At 36.3% G+C, this 27,214-nt stretch overlaps 1 protein-coding gene across 2 annotated transcripts in view; it reads left to right on the top strand.

Annotated features, from left to right (window-relative positions):
- The window catches only part of NMBR (neuromedin B receptor), a 74,864-nt gene that overhangs the window by 34,055 nt on the left and 13,595 nt on the right, over positions 1 to 27,214 (top strand). Inside the window, exon 1 of one of the 2 annotated variants that reach the window (XM_025382067.1) lies at positions 26,248 to 26,808. The exons of the other annotated variant lie outside the window; for it this stretch is intronic. Within the exon in view, the coding sequence (XP_025237852.1) occupies positions 26,387 to 26,808 (422 nt within the window). The 5' untranslated portion in view covers positions 26,248 to 26,386. Of the gene's footprint in view, positions 1 to 26,247; positions 26,809 to 27,214 lie in introns of those variants that run through there. 2 annotated transcript variants of the gene reach the window in all.

The following is a 27,214-nucleotide window of genomic DNA, read 5'->3' as shown; positions in this document are numbered from 1 at the left end:
GCACACAGCTTGGTGAGCAAATAATCACTCTGAGTGAATTAGAAAGGAGTCTCTCTCAATCTTTGCAGATTTAGCTCCTTGCTAGTATGTATGACTTATTGATTAGAGATCTGCTAAGGTTCAGCTCTCTTTACTGTCACTAGCTGAGTGGACTTGAATATATTATTTTACTGCTCTAGATTTACTTTTGTCATCTGTAAAATGGGAATAATAATATGGAGTTCACAGTGTTGCCATGAATATGATAAGAGATAATGAAGGTAAATTAGCAGCGTGATATCTGGCTCATAAACTCTAATCATTAAATTACACTGACTATTACAACAATTATGTGTTATGTTACCACCTTTACTCTCAAGGCTTACTTGTTTTTCTCCTTAAAGTTTCTGTTTATTAAATATAGTTAGAGACACAAATACATTTTTATTTATATTTGACTGAAATGTTTACTGATGTTCATTATCAAGTCAATACCTCATGTAAATATTAACAGTACCACATTTCTTGAACCCTGATGTTATTTTCCTCTGCTGTTGACATCAGCTAGACACATGCTGACATGAAATAAATATGAGGAATATAGGAGTCTCATATTAATACCCTGACTTTGATTTAAAGTTATGACAGGTTTTGAGAAAGACATTTATTAGCATGATCCATCATTCTCATTCAATTACTGAAAAAATTTTCCATTTCCTGAAAGAAAATTTGTGAAAAAGTATTAGATTACCAACCACAAAAATGTCAAAACCACCTAGTTATCTTAAAAAATGAAAAGAAAAAAAGGTGATAGAGATGATTATCTCACACAATAGCAAAGAAAAAGGCATTAGCCTTGACCCATGGAGATTGCCTTCAAGGCATAAAGGTAATTTATTTTTCCAACCTGGGCTCATTCAAATTCTCTTTTCTGGCAATATTGCTGCCGGTTATATGCAGTGGACCAAATTTATACCAGTCTTTTAACCTCTCCAGAACACTTTGCAACTGCATGTATATATAGGCTTTGAGTGGCGCTTTTTCTACTTTGTAATTGGGCTCTTCATGCTGAGAAACCCTTGGGGGATCAGGAGGGATGGCCACGAAGATGCCATGTACGGGGAATTGGGCAAAAGGATGATTTCTGTTACACATTAATATATTTGCATGTGGGAAGTGGGATTGACTTCAATATTTTGGCTACATTTATATTTACAAAATGTCAAAGCCTCCACATAAAGGTAACATTTCAGGCAGTTATCTTTTATGTTTATGACAATCATTTAGAGGTTTGCAGATATTTAGATGCTTCCAAATTTGGTAAGGCTGCTTGATATTCTTGTATATTGTGGATAAGAAAACATGCAAAGTGAGCATCATTTGATACTTGAAAACTTGTGTTCTACCTGCACTATGTATATGATAGAAAGAATAAATGTAGTGAATGTATTTAATCAGATATATGGAATCACCTAATGTCTATTTTATTTTTAATTATTTTATATTGTTTTATTATTTCAGATAAGACCTACAGAAAGGTGATGAAAGAGTCAAAGCTTGTGAGAGGAACATTTCTTATACAGAATAAATCTATTTTATAGACCTTACCAACAGTTGAATGTCAATAAACTTGATACTTAATCACATTAAGTTCCTCATGCGCTTCATGAATACTTTAGCAGTTTCAGCAAAACCAGAAGTTTGAATCACCAACTTTATTTTTATTAATGAAGTCTTCATATGCCACTCTCAGTGTGTATGATTCAATCTATTTTCAGAACTGAAAAATAAATATGACTTTAGACTATAAAATAGCTTGTCTATTTTTATAGAAATGAGAAAACAATATAAAAGGGATTCTAAATCATTTAATGTAGAACATCTTCAGCCTTTGAAAGTATGTATTTCAGCTTTTCTGAATGCTAAGCTTAATTGCACCTAAAAGTAGCATCTAGCATGTATCACAAATTCAGCTGTGGCTTTTAAAAAATTTTTGAAAAAAATGTATAAAATGAAAATGCTATTGCATTATGGAATAATGCTTTTACATTTTTAATGTTTTGTGGTTCCCAAGGATTTTTCACATAAATTATTTTGTATAATTTTTGTTATACGTTGTGAGATGGGTAAGGCAGGTACGGCTTAATAATATTTGCTTTTGTCAATGTAAATCCTCTTTTAATCAAAGTAACTGTCATATTTATATAACTGTAATTTATAACGAATTCTTTTTCTGATATGACGTTCACTGCTCTGGTAACTGTACCTATACTTAAATAACACTGATGAAAATAAAAAGCTGGAAATGTCATCATTCTATCGTCATCCTTTTGTTACTTTGATTTGTTTCCTTTTGCATTTTCAGCCAGTGATTTGTAACTGAGATTTACAAAATGTGACCAGCACTCAGTAGGTGGCGCTCACGAGACGTACAATATCGAATTGTCAAATTCTATTGCCACAGAGGATTTATCACTGAGTTGAGTAATAAGGATGTTGGGAGTAAAGGCAGGCTGATTGTACTGTCTCTCATTTGAGGAGTGCAGATGCCACATCAAATTATTTGAGAGATTTATTCAATCCATGCTTTATATTAATTTCAGCATAATGTTTATTGTTTCTTGTCTACTTCATAATGTTTGGGAAAAAAAAAAAAAAGCATCTTTTTCCACTGAAAACTAAGCCTAGTTTTTCACCTAAATGAAGTGCTTCCCTGACATATGCTGCAAGAGGAGAAAAACTAGATTATATTGTGGTGATTCTGTTAAACATGAAATACCGAATTCAAATGAGATTATTGGGAGCTACTAATTGCTTAGATATTAGACTCCTGCTTATCTTTGAAAAATACCTAGCAGGTTATTTACCAGTTTCCCATTCAGGCCAAGTGTTCCAAGTTTAAAAATTACTATTTTCTTTTTCATTTTGCCCATGCTGGTCTCGAACTCCCAGCCTCAAGTGATTCTCCTGACAGCCTCTCAAAATGTTGGGATTACAGGTGTGACCCACTGCACCTAGCCAGAAAATTACTGTTTTTTGACTCTGTTAAACATTTGGAATGAAAATCAGATGTACTATGGCTATTAAATACATATTTTGAATAAACAAATGCTACCTAATTAGACAGGGTTGAAGTATTTGCTTACCTTGTCAATTTAAGAATTAAGCTGCAAATATGACATTGGCTTTTGTGTTGGGGAGTGCCCTGATGGTTCCTGAACAAGCTATTTGGGTGCCATCTCACCAAGAAAGAAAGGGCTATGTTTTAAATGGGAATTCAGAGGCATTTACTTAGAGCATACTAATACATGTTCTCTGGTCACCTTTCTACACAGATTAAATCAGCATTGACATTTCTGGTACCCTAAGTTTTTCACTATTCAATTTTCATCCAGTAAAAACCAATCTCATCTCAGTTCTATGTTTCAATTTGCATAAAATGATTTATTCACTTTTTTATAATCCTATTTGAAACTGGTGGATGGATAAAACTACTTTAAAGAAGTTCCCTCAAATATGACTATGGTTAAGAGACGAATACATAAGTGACAAGCTAGTGGTTTTTTTAACAAGTAATATTAATAACTGGAAAATTCATAGAAATCATATTATTATATAACCAAAACAACTTTTCTCACTAAGAAAATCATTTAATTTTCTTTGTGTTTTATCAATAAATCAGAAATTATGATTGTTGTATTCATTGCCCCTTGCTAATAGAAATGACCTCTTCTTAGGTACCAGGTTTTGTTGTGTAGGGTGGTATAAAGGCTAAGCCTGTGTCTCAGTGATTTAGTGATTTCAATGTGTAAGACATTTGTTTGTTTGTTTGTTTGTTTGTTTGTTTTTGAGATGGAGTCTCACTCTGTTGGCCAGGCAGGAGTGCAGTGACGTGATCTCTGCTCACTGCAAACTCTGCCTCCCAGGTTCAAGCAATTCTCCTGCCTCAGACTCCTGAGTAGTTGGGAATACACGCGTATGCCACCACTCCTTGCTAATTTTTGTTTTTTAATAGAGACGGGATTTCACCATGTTGGCCAGGCTGGTCTCAAGCTCCTGACCTCAAGTGATCCATGCACCTTGGCCTCCTAAAGTGCTGGCATTATGGGTGTGAGCCACCGTGCCCAGCCAGTATGTCTTATTTGATCTATGTCTAATTACACTTTATTTTTATCAAAGCTGTTAAAGAGACTGATGTAAGCTATATTACTCATTTGGAAACCTCCATTATTAGGGGTTTCTGATAGATTTTCTATAAATGAATTTGGCAGTTAAGACGAAAAGCTAATGATCTGGGCAGGTCCTCCTCCACGTCCTTCTCTTTCTTCCTTTAGTTAACACCTTTGTGGATATATAATTCATATAAATGCCATTTACCCATTTAAATTCATATCAAATGCCATTTACCCATTTAAAGTGTACAATTAAATAGTTTTTGTTATGTTCAGAGTGTGCAACTGTCACCATAGTAAGTTTAAATGTATTATCAGTCTCAAAAGAAAATCCACATCTGTAAGCATTTCCCCCCAACTCACCTAGTCGTAGGCAACCACTAATCTTTCTGTCTCTCTAGATTTGCCTCTTGTAACATTTCATATAAATTTCATGCACTCCATTTCATATAAATGTAATCATACAGTAGTGACCTTTCAAAATTAGCTTCTTTTACTTAGCATAATACTCTCAAGATACACCCATATTATTGCTTATTGATTCCTTTTTAATGACAGCCAATATTCCATTGTATGAATTTAACATGTTTTATTTAATCCATTCATTAGTTGATTGGATTTTTGGGTTGTTTTTACTTTTTGGCTATTAGGAACAATTCTGTGATGATTTGTATATAGTTTAGTGTAGACATATAGTTTTAATTGTATTGGGTATATACCTAGGAGTGAAATTGTTGGATAATATAGTAATTTTATGTTTAGCCTTATGAGGAATGGCCAGACTGTTTTTCGAAGTGGCTGCACCACTTTAAATTTCAACTAGCAATGTGTAAGGGATTGAATTTCTTTATATGCTTGCCAACGCTTTTTTTGTGTGTGTCCACGTATTTGGTTGTAGCCATCTGTCTTAGTTCATTCAAACTGCTATAATTAAATATCTTAGACTGAGTAATTTATAAACAAGAGTAATTTATTTTTCACAGTTCTGAAGTCTGGGAAGTCCAACATCAAGGCGACTTCTGGTGTCTGGTGAAGGCTCATATCTATATATGGTGCCATTTTGCTGCGTTCTGACATGTGGGAAAGGGCAAATAAACTCCCTTGGACCTCTTTTATAAGGGCATCAATCCCATTCATAAGGTTTCTACCTTTATGACTGAATCACTTCTCAAAGGCCCCACCTCTTAATACAATACCCCTATGCATTAGGTTTCAATGTATGAATTTTAAGAGAGTAACAAACATTCAGACCATAGCATTTCATCCCTGTAGTCATACTAACGAGCGTGACATAGTAATTCACTGTGAGTTTGATTTGCATTTTCATGATGGGTAATAAGGTAGCATCTTTTCATGTGCTGATTGGCCATTTATGTATATTCTTTGGAGAAATGTATTTCTTTTTTTTTTAATTTTTTTATTTTTATTTTATTTTATTTTATTATTTTTTCTTTTTTTTATTATTATACTTTAAGTTCTAGGGTACATGTGCATAACATGCAGGTTTGTTACATATGTATACTTGTGCCATGTTGCTGTGCTGCACCCATCAACTCATCAGCACCCATCAACTCGTCATTTACATCAGGTATAACTCCCAATGCAATCCCTCCCCCCTACCCCCTCCCCATGATAGGCCCCAGTGTGTGATATTCCCCTTCCCGAGTCCAAGTAATCTCGTTGTTCAGTTCCCACCCATGAGTGAGAACATGCGGTGTTTGGTTTTCTGTTCTTGTGATAGTTTGCTAAGAATGATGGTTTCCAGCTGCATCCATGTCCCTACAAAGGACACAAACTCATCCTTTTTTATGGCTGCATAGTACTGCATGGTGTATATGTGCCACATTTTCTTAATCCAGTCTGTCACTGATGGACATTTGGGTTGATTCCAAGTCTTTGCTATTGTGAATAGTGCCGCAACTATTCACAATAGCAAAGAGTTGGAGAAACGTATTTCTTTCTCTTTCCAAGGAATACCTGGGGTACGTGAAGGAGATAAAAAAAAAAAGGCATATTTTTCTTACTTCTGACCTTATATCCTTGAATCCCAGTGACTTTTGCAGTTGCTGACCATGGGTGCAAGTGTGGAAGGGAAATGTGGGATCAGAGCCCCAACACAAAGTCCCCGGTGGGGCACTGCTTAATGGAACTATGAGAAGGCAGCCACTGTCCTCCAGAGCCCGGAATGGTAGATCCACCAATGGCTTGCACCATGTGCCTGAAAAAGCCTCAGACCCTCAATGCAAGCCATGGAAACAGCTGAAGCAGGGAGCTGTACCCTGCAAAGCCACAGGGTTGGAACTGCCCAACGCTGTGGAAGCCCACCTCATGCATCAGCGTGACCTGGATGTGAGACCTGGAGTCAAAGGAGATCATTTCAGAACTTTAAGGTTTAATGACTGCCCTATTAGATTTCAGACTTGCATGGGACCTGTAGCCCCTTTGTTTTGGTCAATTTCTCCCATTTGGAATGAGTGTGTTTATCCAATGCCTGTACTCTAATTGTATCTATGAAGTAATTAACTTGCTTTTGATTTTACAGGTTCACAGGAGGAAGGAACTTGCCTTGTCTCAGATGCGACTTTGGATGTAGACTTTTTGATTAATGCTGAATGAGCTAAGAATTTGGGGGACTGTTGGAAAGGCATGATTGGTTTTGAAATGTGAGGACATAATATTGGGAGGGGCCAGGAGCAGAATGATATGGTATGGCTGTGTCCCCACTCAAATCTCATCTTGAATTGTACTTCCCATAATCTCCACATGTTGTGGGAGGGACCTGGGGGGAGGTAATTGAATCATGGAGCGGTTGCACCCATACTGTTCCTGTAATTGTTCTCATGAGGTCTGATGGTTTTATAAGGGGCTTTTCCTCCTTTGCTTGACACTTCTCTCTCCTGCTGTTCTGTGAAGAAGGATGTGTTTGCTTCCTTTTCTGCCATTATTGTAAGTTTCCTGAGACCTCCCTAGCCATGCACAACTGTGAGTCAATTAAACCTCTTTCCTTTATAAATTACCTAATCTCAGGTATTTCTTTATAGCAGTGTGAGAACAGACTAGTACATAACCTTACTGGTGTTCCCTTTTATGTAAGAAGTCATTTTTATCATGCTGCTTTTATTATCATTGTCCGTGAATATTTTTACTTCGATATGTCTAAGTGTAGGTTTCTTTGTCCTATTTGGAATTTATTGAGTTTCTCTGATGCATAGATTGTTTTAAGTCAAATTTGGAAGGTTTTCAGTCATTACTTTTTTGAATAACGTTTGTGCTCATTCCTCTTCGTCCTCTACTTCTGTTACTTTCATTATGCATATTTTGGTTTGCTTAATTATGTTCTACATTTCTATGAGGGTCTGTTTATTTTTTCTTTTCTTTGTCCTTCTCTGTTTTTCAGATTATATAATCTCTGTCAATCCATCTTTAATTTCACTGATTCTTCTGCCAGTTCAAATCTACTGCTGAGCACTCTAGTAAATGTTTCATGCCAAGTATTGTAGTTTTAAACTGCAGGATTTCCATTTGTTTTTTAAAATAACTTTTACTTTTTTATTGATAGTCTCTAGTTTTTGAGACATTGTCCTCATACGTTTCTTCACTTCTTTATGGTATTCTTTAGTTTTTTAAAATATATTTATATTAGATGCTTTGAAGTCTTTTTTTCTGTTAAGTTTGACATTTGGATTCTCTCAAAGGCAGTTTTTGTTGTCTACTTTGTTTCAGTATAAGGGTCACACTCAGTTTCATTGTATGTTTCATAATTTTGGGTTGAAACCTAGATTTTTAGAAAACATACTGTAGTAAATCTGTATGTGGATCCCTTAAAACTTGTTGGATTTTTTTAGTAACATGGTGTACCACTTCAGTGATATCTATTTTTTTCCACAATGTTCAACCTCTGATGTCACTACTCAGAGGGTGAAGCCTTGGGTGTGTGCATAGTTACCCTGGGATGAAGTGGTTTTAGCAATATTCTCTTTGATTCTTTCTTTCTCTAATTTCATTGTTAATTTGTCTGCCATTGTATTACATCCAGTTATTAGCCTCCTTGAATTGCTGACTGATTGCTTCATAGTTTTCAATAGTGCCTTGGGGGCATTAATTGTTCCACAGTGTAATCCAATTAAATTCAGCTCCCTTTGAAAGACTGGTTTGTGAGGCCTTTCTTTGACATTTGTTCCAACCATAGGAGGGCTCTTCTTAGCTATCTTTTTCTTTAATTATCTCTGACAAACATATAGTTGGTTTATAATTTAGATAGTTCTTCTCATGGAACTACCAGTTTCTTCAAAATTTCTTGCCACCATAATCTTCATTGTTTTTAAGAGTGGCGTTCAGTTTGAACTTCCCCACGCTGTTTCAAATAAAGTCAGTTCTCTTGGAGAGAGCTTTGGAACTCTCTGCTTTTAGAACTTGCTCCTGCCCACCCTCCCACAAAATTTCTGCTACAGCCCTGGGGGTAGGGGTAGTGACTTGTTTTCTCTGAGTGACACCACTGCTTTACAAATAGAGTCACAGGCTAGGGTGGTAGCCTCCCGTCTCCTCAGCTTGTCTCTCCCAGCATGGAATCTACCCGCTACAAGTGAGTTGGGGTGAGGCTGATTAATGGGCTACTGTACCTGCAGTAGAACTTTTGGCCTATTAATGTTGTTTGTATACAGTAAGAAAGCCCAAACCACTCAACTGATTTTGCCTGGAATAGAGCATAGATGGAGGGAGAATGAGAATTGGTGGTGGCTGCCCCTCCCCTCCCCGGGGGATACTACAGTATATATCTGAGGGTTGAGGGGAGAGAGAGTCCTGTGTTCTTGGCTGAACACACATGAATAGAAGCTTCTGTCATGCTGAGCTGTGGTTGTGTGGAATAAAGAGAGTGGGTCAAGTCTCAAATGCCGTAGACTTTGGCTGGTTTTAATAGATATTATTGGAAAACATTTCTTCATTTGCTGTATGCACTTTGGACGATTTCTAAAGCTTTTAAATGGTTAAGCATGTTTATAATTTTCACTGGTTACAATTCTTTCACTGGGGATGGTGTTTGTGGAGTTCTTTATGCTGCCATTTCAGAATTAGTTATTTCACCCTGGGCTACTTCTGCTTCTTTTCTTGTAATATTATATATAAAATTCCTGCTTAATTTAGAGTACAATCTCCTTTCTATCATTTGGCTATGTTGTTTTCACATTTTATTTTCATTTTGGAAAAAACATGTAGTTAAACTTTTTTATCAGACTAAGAATCTTGCCATTATTTGCCTTCCTTCTGCAATAGGATAGCCATCTCATTCTTGCAAGAATCTTCTATCCCCTGAATGTCTCTTTACCTTAAAGGTAAATTCTATTTGCCTTAATTTTCCTATGTCATGTTCTATTTCTCTAAAATATCTCTTTAATCTGGTAGTATGGCTTTGTTTTATCTACCATATATATGCTTTATCCATTGTTTGCTAACTGCCTGGGGCAATTAGGAAACATTATTTACACACATAAATGTTGTGTTTCTCAAGACATATTTAAGTGGTAAAGACTACCCCAATATACCTTTAACTGTTTTTGCCTGAGGGCCTTTCATAGGTCAACTGGGTTATAGGTGCTGTAGTACCCAGTACGTGACTCCATTCGTGATTTCCACATTGTCATGGGGAATTTCATGCTTCAATATCTCTACATTTTGTTCTTAAAAAACAAAAACAAGGTAACTGCCATGATGTGAATGTTTTTGTTTCCTTCAAATTTATATGTTGAAACCTAATTCCTAGTGTGACGGTTGGGGGGGCTCTGGGAGGTGATTAGGCCATAAGAGCAGAAACCTCATGGGTAGAATTAGTGCCCTTAAAAAAGAGGCCTGAGGAAGCTTGTTGGTTCCTTCCACCATGTAAAGATGTTGGAAGAAGGCAGCATCTGTGAAGAATGACCTTTCACTAGATGGCAAATCTGCTGGTGACTTAACCTGGGACTTCTCAACCTTCAGAAGTGTTAAATCAAGTTTAGCCTAAAGCTGCCTCCTTACATATTTCAAGTTTAGTCTAAAGATTTCTCGGTACACAGTGAATTACAACCTAAATGAAAGTGTAAACAGACAATAATCTACTCTTATGCCAATCACCAAGTTTTGGACAATCAAAGGGGAACAGTTATTCAAATCATGTTCAAAAGAGGCAAACACTGAGCTGTATCCAATCTGCTGTTTCTTTTTATGCTTTTATTTTTTGAGATGGAATTTTGTTCATTGCCCAAGCTGGAAGGCAATGGCACAGTCTCAGCTCACCGCAACCTCCAGTTCCTGGGTTCAAGTGATTGTCCTGCCTCAGCCTCCTGAGTAGATGGGATTACAGGTATGCACCACCACGCCCAGCAAATTTTTGTATTTTTAGTAGAGATTGGGTTTCATCTTGTTGGCCAGGCTAGTCTCGAACTCCTGACCACAGGTGATCTGCCCGCCTCGGCCTCCCAAATTTCAGGGATTACAGGCGTGAGCCACCTCGCCCAGCCCAATTGCTGTTTCTGTACCTTACTTTCATTTTCTGAGCATCACTTTCCTTTTTCTGTATGTAAATCTTCTTCCAACATGTGACTGCGCTGGAGTCTCTCTGAACCTTCTCTGGCTCAAGAAACTACCTGATTTGTGAATTTTTCTTTGCTCTATTAAACTCTGTTAAATTTAATTTGGCTAAGGATTTTCTTTTAACAGATGGCATCAGAAGTGAGATCCAAATTAGAGCTTCTAATGACCCCCAGGAACATCAAGTAACCGAGTGAGGTACCTGTCGGGCCCATTGTGTTCATTATTCTCTTGCAGCAGCTGGGAATCATGGTAAATTCTCTTTTGGGTTCCCAAGCTCCATGGATTTGTTTTGAACTCTCCAAGTTTGTTTGAGCAAATTTTTGATACTAATTGAATTTGGAAGTTCCAGTGGAAATTAGACTGGGTCTAAGATCAGATTGGTTCTGATAATTAACTGGCTTGGATCCAGTTAGAGTCCTCTTATGTTTAACTAGGTCACAAAGAAACTGGTAGTTAAGTGGCAATATTGCAGGGGCTGTGAACTTTGGCTTTTGGAAATTTGAAGGGATTTTTGTGCTCCCTATCGCCTTTCTTTGTTCTTGAACACTTAGGTAGGGAAATAAATAATTGGTTAAGTTGGTTAAGGAGATCTGAGAGCCAAAGCCAATATCTGAGGTACAAATAGGATCCTGAATTTCTCAATTGACTACGTCCTGGCTTACACATGCATAAGTATTAAATTCCAGAAGCAGCAAAGACTTATAGAAATGGCAAACTCTTACTAAAGATAATTTAATGTTACCATGGAGGCAAGGCATGGTGGCTCATATCTGTAATCCCAGCACTATGGGAGGCTGAGGTGGGTGGATTGCTTTTGTCCAGGAGATCAAGACAAGCCTGGGCAGCATGGCAAAACCCCGTCTCTACAAAAAATACGAAAATTAGGTAGGCATGGTGGTACATGCCTGTAGTCCCAGCTACTCAGGAGGCTGAGGCAAGGAGGATCACTTGAGCTCAGGAGGCAGAAGTTGTAGTGAGCTGAGATTATGCCACTGCGCTTTAGCCTGGGTGACAGAGTGAGACCTTGTCTCAAAACAAAACAAAACAAAAACAAAAAAACCGTTAGAAAATAATTAAAAAAAATAAAGTTACAAGGGAATGTTCCAAATGAACAACACTGCACTTAAAGAAGTGCATTTGAAAATGAGGGCTCCCAAATTAGTCTCATATAGGAATGCCTATTGATATGCAGAATCTTCTAAAAAGATTTCAACATTTTTATTTAAAGACTCCTTATAAAAGGTAAATAAAAAGCTTAAACGACTCGTTGATAAAGAAAGTTACATCTGCTAACATTTTGGCTTAGTTATTATTCTGCCCCAAGAGGAAAAAAAGGTCTCCTAGACAGTGTTTATAAAATATAGGCCCTCAGGTAAACTAGGCTTGCTTCTTTTTCAGATCTATCCACGCTGAGTTCAGGCAGAGAATACCTTGCCCTATTCCTGATGAGCTCTTTCCTGAACTCGTAATTCTAGCTAACAAACAGTAGCTAAGTTAACAAGAACACTTATGAACCTAAAATACACCTTTCTGGAATTTAACTGGCAATCTTGAAACACTTTGGTACAAGAAATTTGCTTCTATAAAGGAAGTCTCCATTTTTAAGGATGTGTGTTGGTATACCTTAGCAACTCTTACCATTGTTTTAAATTTACTTCACAAGTCATACCTTTGTTTAAGGTGCTTTTCTGACCATCTTTTCTTGACTTAACTTTTAGTTGGGCACTGTATTTTTCCCTTAGTTTGAGCAAATGATGGTACAATATTTAAGCCTAAAATCTTAGCTCTGTGCTTACAAAATATAATTCTTTTAGTTTCACTTAAGAGTTGTCTTTTAGAAATGCAAATTTGTTGTCTAGTTAACAATTGCTTAGGGCAATGAAACAAGTAATTGGGAGATTGATAGTCTGAATGGGGAAAAGAAAAGCTATTTAAAAGCCAGCAAATTGCAATCCTTTATAAAAGCTATAAGAATTGCTTCTCTGTGTTTGTATGTCTGTATGTGTTATGTGTATGTGATATTATTTAGTAAATAAAGCTGCTTAAAATTTTTTGGTAAACAGGAATGGTTTCAAAATTACCAGTTAAAGATAATTAGAAACTTGCTTGATTTGATTTAGAGTTTATGTTTTCAGATTAGAGCCTCGGGATAGGTGGACATGATGAGGTCTAGAGACAAGACAAGTTCTCAGTACCCAGACTAGCAACTGCAAGCCAGAATCAAGCCCAATAGGGCCACTCTTCCCTGCTCTCCCTGTTTTGCCTCCTGGCTATTTTAGGAAGAGTTAGATTGTCCAGTTGTAGTCTTCACAGCTTTGTCTTCTGTTTTGATCCTTTTAGACCTAGCATGTGAATTCAGGACTCAGACAGGTCATGACCTTCATAATCCTGACCTTCCTGGATGCCGCATGGTTACTTGGGACCCTGGATGACTGCGGAAGACACTAGGGAGGGTTCTTGTGTTTAGTTCCAAATCATTTTCAGTAATTTAAAATCTTAAAGTCATATTATGTTAGATTAAGTAATAGATAATCATAAAATGTCTGAATCATTTGTAAGATAAAATGCTGAAATATTAATTATTAAACTTGAGTTTAAGTCTATATACCTTCACATGCTATTTTTAAATGCTATAAAAAACTGTCAATAAACAATAATTTGAAAAACTATCCTTCTAAAAAAATTATAAAATGTTTTTTATCTACAAATGGTGATATAAAACAAACAGTTCAAAATTACTTTCTAGAGTTTTCACTACAAATTGGGATTGCTGAGAGTTAAAACTGCAGTTAATATATGTAACTAAAACTACTAAATATTAGAGAAACAATTCTGTATACAGAATATATAAACAAAAGTATAAACAAAAATATGTTTTTAATGAGAAAATATATAAAGGCATAAAAATGTGTGCTTGTTTAAAAATTTTGTCTAGTTTGAAGTTACAGATTTCAAATTGAAGGAGTAAAAAAATAGATAAATCTAGATGAATATATAAAGTTGGAGAAAATGTAAAACAGAAGTTTTATGGAAATCTTGTGTGGTTAAAAGATGACAGATTTTATAAATTTATTTATCGAGTTTTATTAAAATAAGCTTTAGCATTGATAATACACAACGCAAAACTAAAGTTTGGTTTTCTCTTTTGAATGAAAATTTTACACAGTATTAATTATCAGGCTTCTGAGCCCAAGCTAAGCCATCATATCCCCTGTGACCTGCACCTAAACATCCAGATGGCCTGAAGCAACTAAAGATCCACAAAGGAAGTGAAAGTAGCCAGTTCCTGCCTTCACTGATGACATTCCACCATTTTGATTTGTTCCTGCCACACCCTAACTGATCAATTGACTTTGTGACAATACACCCTCTCCGCCCTTTCAATAATGTGCTTTGTGATATTCCCCTGCGCTTGTGAATGTACTTTGTACAATACACCCTCCTCACCCTTGAGAAGGTACTTTGTAATATTCTCCCCACCCTTGAGAATGTACTTTGTGAGATCCACCCCCTGCCCACAAAAAATTGCTCCTAACTCCACCGCCTATCCCAAACCTATAAGAACTAATGAAAATCCCACCACCCTATGCTGACTCTCCTTTTGGACTCAGGCCGCCTACAACCAGGGGATTAAAAAGCTTTATCACTCACGCAAAGCCTGTTTGGTGGTCTCTTTGAATGGATGTGCATGACATTAATCAGACATATTCAAACATTTTTCCTCACTTTTTGAGTAAACTGTAAAAAGAAAAAAAGAGAGAGAGGAGAGAAGAAGAGAGAGATTCTATCTTACACTGTCTTAAGTCTTTTCCTTATTTGGAAAGCAGCCTTCTCTATTAAAGAGTACAGGTTTTTGATTTTTAAAAATCTTTTAATTATCACTTTGGCTAAATGAATGACTTATTTTTATGGTGACCTGTGATTCTATTTTGGTCAAGTGTTTTAATACTTTGAAATATTTGATGAGCTTTCCAAAATCAAATTTCAGCTTCAAAGTTAAGTCTTTTTTGATCTCTAACTTTGGGATGCTGCAGAAGGCCCCTAAAACATCCAAAGGAGCGACAGGCCGATTTTTTGACATGTTAAATTACATGGAAACCACTGCCAAATAAAAAATGATTTCAACCTTCTTCAAGTTTTATATTTTAATGAAATTATTAATAGATGTTCCAAAATTGTATAAAATTTCTAAAATTCTAATATGTTTAGCTATATGCTATCAACCGTAATTATGGTTTAGTTATTGCAGGCCACAGAAACGACCACATTTCCTAGTCAGTTGTGTCTTTAACTATGACCTTTTATGCTAGGTGTGGTGGCTCATGCCTGTAAACCCAACACTTTGGGAGGCAGAGGTGGTAGAATACCTTAAGGCCAGCAGCTCAAACCAACCTGGCCAACATAGTGAGACTCCATGTCAGTTATTTTCACAGTTGATTGTCTAATTCTAATGCAGTTTCTAATGCAGTTTCTGATTTTGCTCACAAAAATCCCAGAGTATGTTATATTTAAGGAGGTTCATGAAAGTATAGAAAGAACCCTGACAAGCACTCTTGAATACAAGTTTCTGATAACTTTAGGAATACATGATTTGGACTGGGTAAGAATTTTCAACACTTTGATGAACAGATTGATCGGTTTATAAAACTGCTAACACAGGCAGGGCAAAAATTAACTGATACCAAGAAAATACTTTGTGAGATTTTCATGGTAAACCAGGCAGTACTGAAATACTTAGATATACAATTTGAATAAACTCCATAGTGCAAGTCAAATTGCTTGTGATAGCCCATCAGTTATCAGTGCTACGCATATAAATAGGAGAAACAACTGGTATTTTAAAAAATGTAAATCAAGTGTTAAGAATGGATTCATGGAGATTCTGGACAGCCACCTCACCCTGAGTCCTTAAAGTGTTTGTTATTAGAAGCTCTGCATTCCATGACCCATCATGGAATAAATAAAATTATCCAAATTAAAAAATGTATTATTTTGATGACTGTTCTAAATTGCTCAAATAGTTTTTGGCCAATGTTTTGTTATCAAACCCATTTCTGGGTTTTAAAACTTTATGTACGTTTCTGTTACCTGATGGACCATTTAAACATTTATAAAAGGATTTCATTCAATTGCAATTTTTAATGCATGTTTTCTGGTTGTATAAGAGCTTTCCCATTCAAGAGGGCTGTTTTTATAACAGAAGGTCATTTTGCCAAAGTGTATTTTCACCAGATAATGAATGCATTTCATGGTCTACTGACTGGGGACAATCAATCCCTTCATAATCTAGAACCCAAGGATTAGACTCCATGGTCTTCTCAGAGTATCAGAGAAAGGCTGCCATTGAGCCATGCACATTGCAGCAAAACTTTGGCACCTTGAACCTTGGGTTCATAATCTCACAATTCACATAGGTGTCTTGCGCTTTTGCAACTGTACACTCATTTACAACCTTAAGGTAAAGCTAACCAGGGAAGTTTCTCCCCAGAAGCAGATGGCATCTTTGATATGGACAGCTCTTCCCCATAATCATGGATCAAGATTTCTCTGTTATCATGAGACTTTTGTCTTTCCATTTTTCCCTTGCTTATGTCTCTTTGAACAATAGAACTGAAAAGGGGGTCTGTTGTGTACACTCATGGCGTCTATTTTTATTTGTGAAGAATTTTGCAGTCAGCTTTATACATGGACAACCTTATGCCTTGATAAATGGAAGATGAAGGGACAACATAGGTGAGAAATTTTAATGGTACATTTGTTGCCTCATAGTTAGTCAGAAGCAAACACTGATTCACTCCTCTTAACCTACATTATAGGTTCCACTCCTCTTAACCAACATCACAGGTTAAAGAGAACATTGTTAGGAGGCTTTAATGGTTGCAGAATAGACTTTAAATTCTCTTGTGAAAGTTATACTACATAATAGAATTGCTTTAAATTACTTACTGGCTAAGCAGAAGTATCTGTGCAGTTGCTTGTACTTCTTGTTTCCCATGGATAAAAAAAATCTGGTATTATAGAGATTCAGTTGTAGTGGATCAATAAACAGGCTGCTTTAGTAAAGCAAGCAGACTCTTTAGCTCATTCCTTGATCTGTTTGATTGTAGTTGGTTTGGTTCACGGCAATCCTGGCTAAGGAGCATACTCCAAGTTCTCGGTATTATCCCCCGATAGTCATAATAGTAGTTTCCGTGGTGCACTCTGTTCTCTTAAAAGTTTTAAATGTTTGCATACAGCCATCTTTAGAGTGTTAAATGGTCTCTCTTCAACTGGAATGACAAGAGCTGAAAAAAAATCTGTGACCATGAGGGCACTGCAGCCTCTAAATGATGTGCTGAGACCAGAAACCCAAAGTGATGGTAACTGAGAGTGGTGCTAAGGCCTGAAGTTTTGGTCGTTCTCTCACCTAAGTGAGAACTTGACCAAAGAGGGTTATTTTTAAGCAAAATTATAAGATGCCATTGTTTTGGATTGAGCTCATGCCCTAGGCCCCAATAGACCATTTTAAACCAAATTAGAGTCACTTATGCTAAATCTGACATTATCAAACTAAGACCTTAAAGAAAAAGATAGATCCTAGAACAAACCAAGTTTTGTTTTTCTCCTGTAAACAGGAGATTCCACCATAAAGAGCTACCCCCTAACCTAACCCCTACAAAGAAATTAATCTGAAGTCCTTGTTCTAACCTTAAAAAACCCACTGTTCTGCATTTCCCAATGGGGTTTGAGACCAAATAAGTACATTTATCATGGTGCTAGTGACATCAATGATAAAGTTTTGATCAATGATCAATTTTGAGAGGATGACCCAAAACAGGGAATTGTTAATTCAAGTGTAGCCGAAAGCTGCTTCCTTACATATTTTAAGTTTGACATAAAGGTTTCTCTGTACCTAGTGAACTATCACCTGAATAGAAGACTGGAACCTGCTCTTGTGCTAATCATTGAGACTGGTCCAATCAAAGGGGCCCATGTTCAAATAAGGCAGATGCTGAACTAGAACCAATCTGGTTATATCTTCCTTCACTTCTGTTTTCTGTATATTACTTTTCTTTTTTTGTCCATAAATCTCCTTCCACCACATGGCTGAGCTGGAGTCTCTTTGAGCCTACTCTGGCTCAGGAGGTTGCCCGATTTGTGAATTGTTCTCTGCTCATTTAAACTGTAAAATTTAATTTGACTAAGAATTCTCTTTTAACAGAAATGTAGAAATAAAATTCTCTTTTCTATAAGCTACCCAATTTATAGTATTTTGTTATAGCAGTCTGAGCAGACTAAGACAGTAAAATCTGCTTTGACATGGCAAAATTAAGAAGAAAGTATAGTTATGTCTCATCTATGTACCCTTTACCCTTACACATACATAGTCTCCCATTATCAACTTTCCTCATGAAAGTGGCACATTTGTTACAATTAGATGAACCTATATTGAGACATCATTATTACTCAGTCATAGATTACATTAGAGTTCAATCTTCCTGTTGTACAATCTCTGGGTTTGAACCAATGTGTAATTACACATTTCTAGAATTATAGTATAATACAGAGTAATTTTACTACTGCAAAATCCTCTGCAATAAATACATTTGTCCTTTCCTCCTCCCTTCCCCTGGGAAGCACTTTTTACTGTCTCTGTAGTTTGATCTTTCCCAGAATGTCATATAGTTGAAATCATACAGTATGCAGCCTTTTCAGATTGACTTATTTCAATTAGCAACATACATTTAAGTTTCTTCCATGTCTTTTCATGACTGGATATCTCATTTTTCTTAGGGCTGAATAATATCCAATCATCTGGTTGTACCACAGTTTGTTCATTCACCTACTAAAAGACATATTTTCTTCCAACATTTGGCAATTACAAATAAAGCTGTTATAAACATCCATGTGTCGGTTTTTGTGTGGACGTATGCTTTCAAATCTTTTGGGTAAACAGAAAGAAGTGATGGATGAATAGCATAGTAAGAACATGTTTAATTTTGTAAGAAACTGACAAACTGTCTTCCAAATTTTGCATTTTCACCATCAGTGAATGAGAATTCCTATTGTTCCACATCCTGCTCAGCATTTAAGGTTGGCAGTGTTTTGAATAAAGTTGCAATGTTGTGCCATTTTAATAAATGTATAGGGGTATCTTGTTGTCTTAATTTGCAATTGCTTAATGAAATGATGTAAACAACTTTTAATATGCTTATTTACACTTGTGTATCTTCTTTGGTGAGATGTCTATTAAGGTGTTTTGTCCATTTTTTATTGGATTTTTTGTTTTTTTATTGATGAATTTAAAAAATTCTTTGTGTATTTTGAATATCTTGAGTTGTAAGAATTCTTTGTGATACTTGTATGTGTTGGATCATAAATCCTAGTCTTTAGCCTGCTTATTGTCTTAACAGTGTCATTTGCAAAGCAGAATTTTTAGTTTTGAATAAGTTATTAAGTATAGATGATCAATTATTTTTTTCATGGATTATCTCTTCGGTTTTGTATCTTAAGAGTCATTGTGGCTGGGTGCAGTGGCTCATGCCTGTAATTCCAGCACTTTGGGAGGCCGAGGCGGGCAGATCCTGAGGTCAGGAGATCGAGACCATCCAGAGTAACACAGTGAAACCCCATCTCTACTAAAAATACAAAAAAATTCTCTGGGCGTGGTGGCACGCGCCTGTAGTCCCAGCTACTAGGGAGACTGAGACAGGAGAATGGCATAAACCCAGGAGGCAGAGCTTGCAGTGAGCTGAGATTGCGCCACTGCACTCCAGTCTGGGTGACAGAGAGAGACTCTGTCTCAGAAAAAAAAAAAAAAGAAAAAGTTTACAAATTTATGTTGGGCTGCATTCAAATCCTGGGCCTCATGCAACCTTTGAGACGTCAGTTGGAGAAGCTTGTTCTAAAATAAAAAAAAAAAAAAAAAAGAAGAGTCATTGATATACTCAAGTTGATATGGTTTGTCTCTGTGTCCTCAGCAAAATCCCATCTCAAATTGTAATCTGCACATGTTGGGGGAGAGGCCTGGTGGGAGATGATTGAATCATGGGGGAGACTTCCCCCTTGCTGTTTTTATGACAGTGAGTGAACTCTCACAAGATCTGCTTGTTTGCAAGTGTGTGACACTTCCCCTTCACAGTCTCTCTCTTTTCGGCTACCATGTGAAGAAGGTCCTTGCTTCCCTTTCTCCTTATGACATGATTGTAAGTTTCCTGAGGCCTCCTAGTCATGCTTCCTGTTAAGCTTGTGAAACTATGAGTCAATTAAACTTCTTTTCTTTATAAATTACCCAGTTTCAGTTAGTTCTTTATAGCATTGTGAAAACGGACAAATACACAAGTTCATCTGGATTTTCTTCTATGTGTTCTTCTAGGAATTTTATAATTTTTGTAGTTTACCTATAGGTCTATGATCTACTTTTTGTGAATTTTTGTGGAGGGTGTAAACTCTATGTCTAGATTCATTCCCTTTGCATGAGAACATCCTTTTTTTCCAGCACCATTTGTTGAAAGGACTTCTTGGTTCCATTGTTTGGCCTTTGGTTCCTTGTCAAAGAGCAATTGGCTATATTTATGTGGGTCCAGTTGTGGGCTCTCTTGTCTCTTCCATTGATCTATTTGTCTATTCTTTCATTAATATCCATACTGTTTTGATTACTACAGCTTTATAATAAATCTTGAAATAAGGTAGTGTCAATCTTCCAACTTTGTTTTCTCTTTGGCTATTCTGAGTCTTGTGCCTGTTTTCCCTTTGCTGATATCCACAAATTACCTTTCTGGGATTATGATTAAGATAGCATTGAATTTATAGATGAAGGTGAAAATAACTTACAACTTGACAAGGAAAACTTGAGTTTTCAGATCCATGAATGTGGAATATCTTTTTATTTAGTTCTCCAATTTTCTTCAGTTTTGTAATTTTCCTTTTATGTATCATGCACATTTTGTTAGAGTTAGTCAAGTACTTCATATTTGGGGGTGACTAAAAATTTTTTAGTGTTATCAGTGTCAAATTCCACTTAGTAATTGATGGTATGTAAGAAAGTGATTTACTTTTGTATATTAATTTTTATTTGGCAACCTCTCCATGGTTACTTATTAGTTGCAAAAGTCTTTTGTTGATTCTTTCAGATTTTCTAATAGATAATCATGTCATTTGTTAACAAAGACATTTTATTTCTTCCTTTACAATCATTATCACCCTATGTCTTTTTCTTGTCTTATTGCTTTGATGAGAACTTCCGGTACAAAATTGAAAAGGAATGGTGAGAGTACACATCCTTTCTTTGTTCCTGATGTTAACAAAATAGTTTCTAGTTTCTCATGTTGGCACATTTTTCTTTGTGTTTCTTCTGCCTGGGGTTTGTTGAGCCTCTTGGATGTGAAGGGTTTAGCTTTCATTAACTATGAAAAATTTGGAGCTGCTTTTTCTTCAAATATTTTTTCTTCCATTCTTTTTTCTTCTGTCCTTTGAAGATCCAACTATAGTTACTTAAAGTTTCCCAGAGTGAACGCTTTGTTCAATTTTTACCTCAGTCTTTTTCTCTCTATATTCTGTTTTGCGTACTTTCTACTACTACATTGAGAAATTCACTTACCTTTTCTCCTGCAGTGTTTTTTCTTTTTCTGCTATTAATTTTATGAAGTTTACTTTTATGACTTTTTTCTTCTGTTAAAATTTAATGTATGTATTTTTATATTTTTCATGTCTCTCCTTAATATGCAAATTCCTTCTTCAACACGTGGAACAGAGTCTTGTTAACATTTTTAATGTTCTTAAATACATATATATCATCTGTGCCATTATTGGTTTAGTTTCAATTAACTGACTTTTGTCCTTACTTTTAGATGTAATTACCTGCTGATTTTCATGGTTGGTAATTTCCAAGAGCATGTCAGCCAGACATTTTAATTTTACCTTGTTGAATTCTACATAGTTTAAACATTATAGAGAGCCCCAGTTTACTAGAGTGCAACTTACAATATTTTGACTTTAATCATGGGTTTCCCAGGATGTAGCTCCATCCTAAGTTGAGGAGCATCTGCACTTACAATGATGTGACTTATGATTTTTAAACTTTATTTATGGTGGGTTTGTTAGGGTATTAGATGCATTTTCCATTTAGGATATTTTCAACTTATGATGCATCTATTGAGATGTAGCCCAAATATAAATCGAGGAGCATCAGTACTTTAAATATTCCTAAGGTTTGCTCTAAGATACCATCAGGTTTCTTAGAACTAGTTTTCCCATTTTAATCCTTGCTTTTAAGCTTTGAGGGAAAGACCAGAGAAGCCTTTGGTCTATGGCTAATTTTTCCTAACTACAGATACAATACACTTCTAAGTAATGTACCTGAAACTATGTCCTTTACAAGGTTGTTATACTCTGGCTGGTAGGAACATAGCTTCTTTAAATCACTAATTGACCCCTTTTGGTTAAGTGTTTTCCTGAGAATTGGTTAATTTTCCCACATGCAAATAGAAACATGTATTTAGCTGAAAACCCAAGGGGAAATTCTGTGAATCTCCAGAGTTCTTTCTTTATATGACTCACTTTTCTCTGTTCTGCTGATTCTAATTCCATCTCAAGTAAGAGAAAATTCCAGGCTCAGTGTGGATTCCTTATCCTTGTGCATGGGCTGAAAACTCTTTCTCTAGGCAGTAAGATAGAGCAATGGCAGAGCTCATCTCATCTGTTAACCCTGTCTTAGGGATCACTGTTTTGTGCTGCCTCTTTTGTGCTGCCAGTGTATAAAAACTACTCTTTAATATGTTTTGTCTGGTGTTTATTTTTTCAGTGTATTCTCTGTTACTCCACCTTGACTTGAAGTAGGAATCACTTCCCACCCACATGGTCTCATATGTATTCTTTAAGATTTTCTTCTATTATGTTCCCCAAATTACTTTTTCATACTGTGACCTTTAATGCACTAGAATTGTAATACTACATATAGTAATACATACAGACTCCATTTTATTCTCCTTGCCTGTGAACCAGTTTTCCCAGTATTATCTACTAAGTGTTTATTTCTTGCAACACACATTTTAGTGCTGTTTCCTTATCTACATGCAACTGTCTTTGAACTTTCTATTCTCTTCTGTTGATGTGTTTTCTGTTCTTTTGCCAATTCCATTTTGATTTTAATATTATATCCTTGTGTTAGTATCTCCTGTCTCTCAAATTTTATGCTTTTCATTTCCATTTCTGTTGTAATAGCATTGATTGGAATCTCCTCTATTGTGTTAAATAACAGTGATAATAGTGGGTATTCTTGCCTTGGTCATGATCTTAAGAAAAATCTATAAAATGTCTCCATAAGTATAATATTTTATATTTTTTCATAATACATTGAAGGATAGATACATTGAAGCAGATGAGGATTATGCAATTGGTTTACATTTCAAATTCTTCATATTCACTTACAACAATAATACTCATGTCAATGGATTTGAAACGGCATCAATATGGTTCTGAACAGTTCCTATATTAGGCAATAAAATATAAAGTGTGTATTTATAAACTTAGAATACTCAGGATTAAAAGTGTATACTTCGTTTATACAAAAATCACGTTTTTTTCACACAATTGTTTTCTCTAGAAACAAAGAGACATAACACACACTGATTTCAAGTACAATAAATTTCAAAATGCAATTTTATGAGGTCTCTTTGAAATTAGACAATTTATCTTGTCTCTGTGGATCATGTTAAATTAAGACTCAAGTATTTTTATCCAAGAATATTGATAAACATTAAGTATATGAGTTTAAGGAACCTAATATGGTATATGACACATTGAATACAACAAAAAGGTTTGTATGGCTGGGAGCTATGGCTCATGCCTATAATTATAGAAATTTGGGAGGCTGAGGCAAGAAGATTGCTTGATCCCAAGAATTTGAGACCTGGGCAGCAAAGTGAGACCCCATTTCTACAAAAAATTAGAAAACTTAGCCAGGCATGGTTTGGCACACCTGCAGTCCCAGCTACATGGGGAAGGTGAGGCAGGAGAATTGTTTGAATGCAGGAGGTTGAGGCTATAGTGAGCCATCTTCATGCCACTGCATATGCCTGAGTGACAGAGCAAGACCCTGTCTCAAAACATAAAGAAACAAACAGTATTTCATTCCAGTAGATGTTTACCTTTGATGTGTATGCATTCTATAAATATGAGACAATACTGTGTTCTTATATGTAATTTTGTGATGAATTTAAATAATACATTATTATAATAACTTTATAACATTTCAATAAAATATCAATAAAATAAATATTATTAAAATATTCATTATATTCTTCACTACAATGAACACAAATCTTTAAGTAAATACATATAAATTTAGTTAAAATGAAGAAAATTCAATCCAGATGTCTTGTTTCTACAATGCCTGTCAATTGGATATTTATTAATCCAGCTTTTAGACTAGACATTTTTTTCTCATCTAAGTGATTAAGAACACACAGGCACAATCAGAGAAGAATATAAAAATTCATGCAGTGATTTCGATTTCAATACATTTTATATAAAATATATTAAAATCGCATAGTTGCAGTTTGAATTTTAGACATTTCATAATTAGAAGATTGCTCTAGTAATTTACTTTGTATAGGAAGATTGGATGTTAAAAAGAAAACAAATAACTTTGGAGATAAAATTCCTAGACACATTTCTCAACCTATATGTAATATTAATTTCCTTGCTCTCCCTCTTTCTCTGGCTCCCTCTCCCTCTACATATGTGCATAATTTTTATAACTATAGAATATTTATATATTTGAAGATATTTGTATATTAATATTCTATTTAACTAATCTTAATTTTATAATGAATTATTTTATGTAGTGAAATTCCAGAAAAGTACAAAAATGACTTTCATTTGAGATAGAAAACACAAAACTTAAAATTGATTACAATGCAAATGTTTACCTTGTCTAATTCAATTATGAGGTGACAGTGCTCTTAGTGGGCAATATCTGGAAAAGTTCCTTAATATATAAATAATGTTGCATATATACACATTTTATCAGTTTGTGGCTAGATCATCATAGGTAGTCCCTGGCTAGTTACAATGCTATTATTCAATTTTATCCTTTAATAATAAAGAACTAGCCAAATGTTTTCCCTAATGAAGAGTGATATTTAGCCAGCTCCAGAACTGAGCCACCGTTTCTGATCAGTTTACATTAGACTCAGATGGTGGTGATTTAGGAAGCTGTTTTGTTTTAGGGACAGCCTATTTAAAACAGCATATCAGATGTTTATTGAATATATATCTACGAATGGCATTACTCAATCATAAGCATACATATATTCTGTCTTAATAGATAGAATTGACAATTAAAATTGTCAAGAAAGGTTCCCAAAGAAAAAATAATATAGTAATTTATTTTGAAAAATTGTCAGTTTCCAGTAAAGCCGAACGTACTCAAGTTCTATGACCTGACTAATCCACATCTGGGATTTATTCAAATGTGCACCGGAACACACGTAAAAGAATGTTCATAGAAACATTACTCAGATTGGCTAAAATTGTAAGGAACCCAAATGTTAATCAATATAGAATGGGTAAACAAACAGTGGTATATTTATAAAATGACATAGCATACGGTAATGAAAAATGTCACCTGAGAAAACATGAGTGGATCTCATAGATATGGTGTCGCGTGAAAGAACCTAGACACAAGAGGGTATGCTGAATGATTCAATTTATACGATGCTCAATAGGAGGCACACATATCTAATAACAAGCCAAATGGTGGTTATTTTGGGAGAAGGTGGTTAGATTGTGGGCTCTGAATGATGGTTAGATTAAGCAGAACGATTAAGAAATGTGTACGTTATACATGTTATAATTCGATAAAATGTAAATTTAAAAATACTACACCAACTATAGGAAATAATTTTCACATTTAGGTAAGAAAAGTAGATGATCAGAAAAAGAGTAGCGAGAGGATTTTATTTATGAACTTTATTCTTTGGCACTCATTTATTTCCCCCTAAATTCTGTGTTTCAGAATTAGGGACTTGCCAACTCAGCACTTAAATCCTCAGAGATTCCAAAGTTCTTGCCTGGGGCTCCTCCCGCTTGGAGGCGGGTGAGGATGGATGTATACAGGGGCACGCACACATACACGGAGAACTGAGCTCCCGTCCGGTTCCACACAATACAACAGGAACTTCACAAACAAGAGCAAAGCTGTGGGAAAAGCAGGTTGCGGGTGGCCCCGCGCTAGTTCTCAGGATTTCAGCCGCGGCCCGCTGGACAACTCCAGGATGACTTCCGCTTCTCTGGGCTAACAGTCGGGCAGGTGCTTCTACTGATCCCCGAGGGACAGCTCCTTGTTCCTGAAAGGCTGTTTTCCCCTAGCTAACCGTGAGAACAAACCACTGAATACGGAACAAAGACGCAACCGCTTTGCTTTTTTTTTTTTTTTTTTTTTTTTAATTTAAATTCAGAGTTAGCCGGAGCCATTTACCCCCTCTAGAAGCGGAGCTCCCGAGTGTGTGGACAGAACCCTCCCCAGGTCCTGAACGCTTACGGACGGGGCGCAGTGACGCGCGCCCCGCGGGCAGTAAAATTGCAGGGGGGAAAGGGAGGAACATCGATTAAACCCAAATCGTGGGCGTGCAGTCCTCAGGGCACCGGAGTGCGTGAAAACTCCAGCGGACTCTGCTGGAAAGGAGATCATGCACTCTAAGTCTCTTTCCAACCTCTCAGTGACCGCCGGCGCGAACAAGAGCGGTTCAGTTCCAGAGAGGTGGGAAAGGGATTTCCTGCCGGCCTCGGACGGGACTACCGCGGAGCTGGTGATCCGCTGTGTGATCCCGTCCCTCTACCTGCTCATCATCACCGTGGGCTTGCTGGGCAACATCATGCTGGTGAAGATCTTCGTCACCAACAGCGCCATGAGGAACGTCCCCAACATCTTAATCTCTAACCTGGCGGCCGGGGACTTGCTACTGCTGCTCACCTGCGTCCCGGTGGACGCTTCGCGCTACTTCTTCGACGAGTGGATGTTTGGCAAGGTGGGCTGCAAACTGATCCCGCTCATCCAGCTCACTTCCGTGGGGGTTTCCGTGTTCACTCTCACTGCCCTCAGCGCCGACAGGTAAGAGCACAGGTAGCTGTGGGTGGCTTGGAAAAGTCGTGGAGAGGGGCGGGGAGAGAAGACTCACCCGAATGCACCTACTGGCAGAAGGACGCAAGGAAAGGTTGGGTGTTGAGAGGAAGAGAGGGAGAGAGTGTGTACCTGGGAAGCAGAGTAAACAGAGTTAAAATGGACTGAGATGTGAGGCTTGGAAAAATATATGAAAATTACTATGTTTTAAAAAACAAAATTGCATTTAAAATTGCATATTCTAGTCTGACTCCTGACACTTAGGGAATATTATTTCATAGAAAAGCTATAGAAAAAATGTGCAAAAGAGTATCTTGTTGAAGCTTGTTGTGTGTGCTTAAAATCTTGTAAGTGTACTTTCCTTTATGCAGTAGAATAAGAATCTAATAGGTAAGAA

Source organism: Theropithecus gelada, chromosome 4 (genome assembly GCF_003255815.1).
Source record: "Theropithecus gelada isolate Dixy chromosome 4, Tgel_1.0, whole genome shotgun sequence".
Lineage (NCBI taxonomy): Eukaryota > Metazoa > Chordata > Mammalia > Primates > Cercopithecidae > Theropithecus > Theropithecus gelada.
Note: the sequence above shows the minus strand (reverse complement) of the source record. Positions and strands in the feature narration are given on the sequence as shown.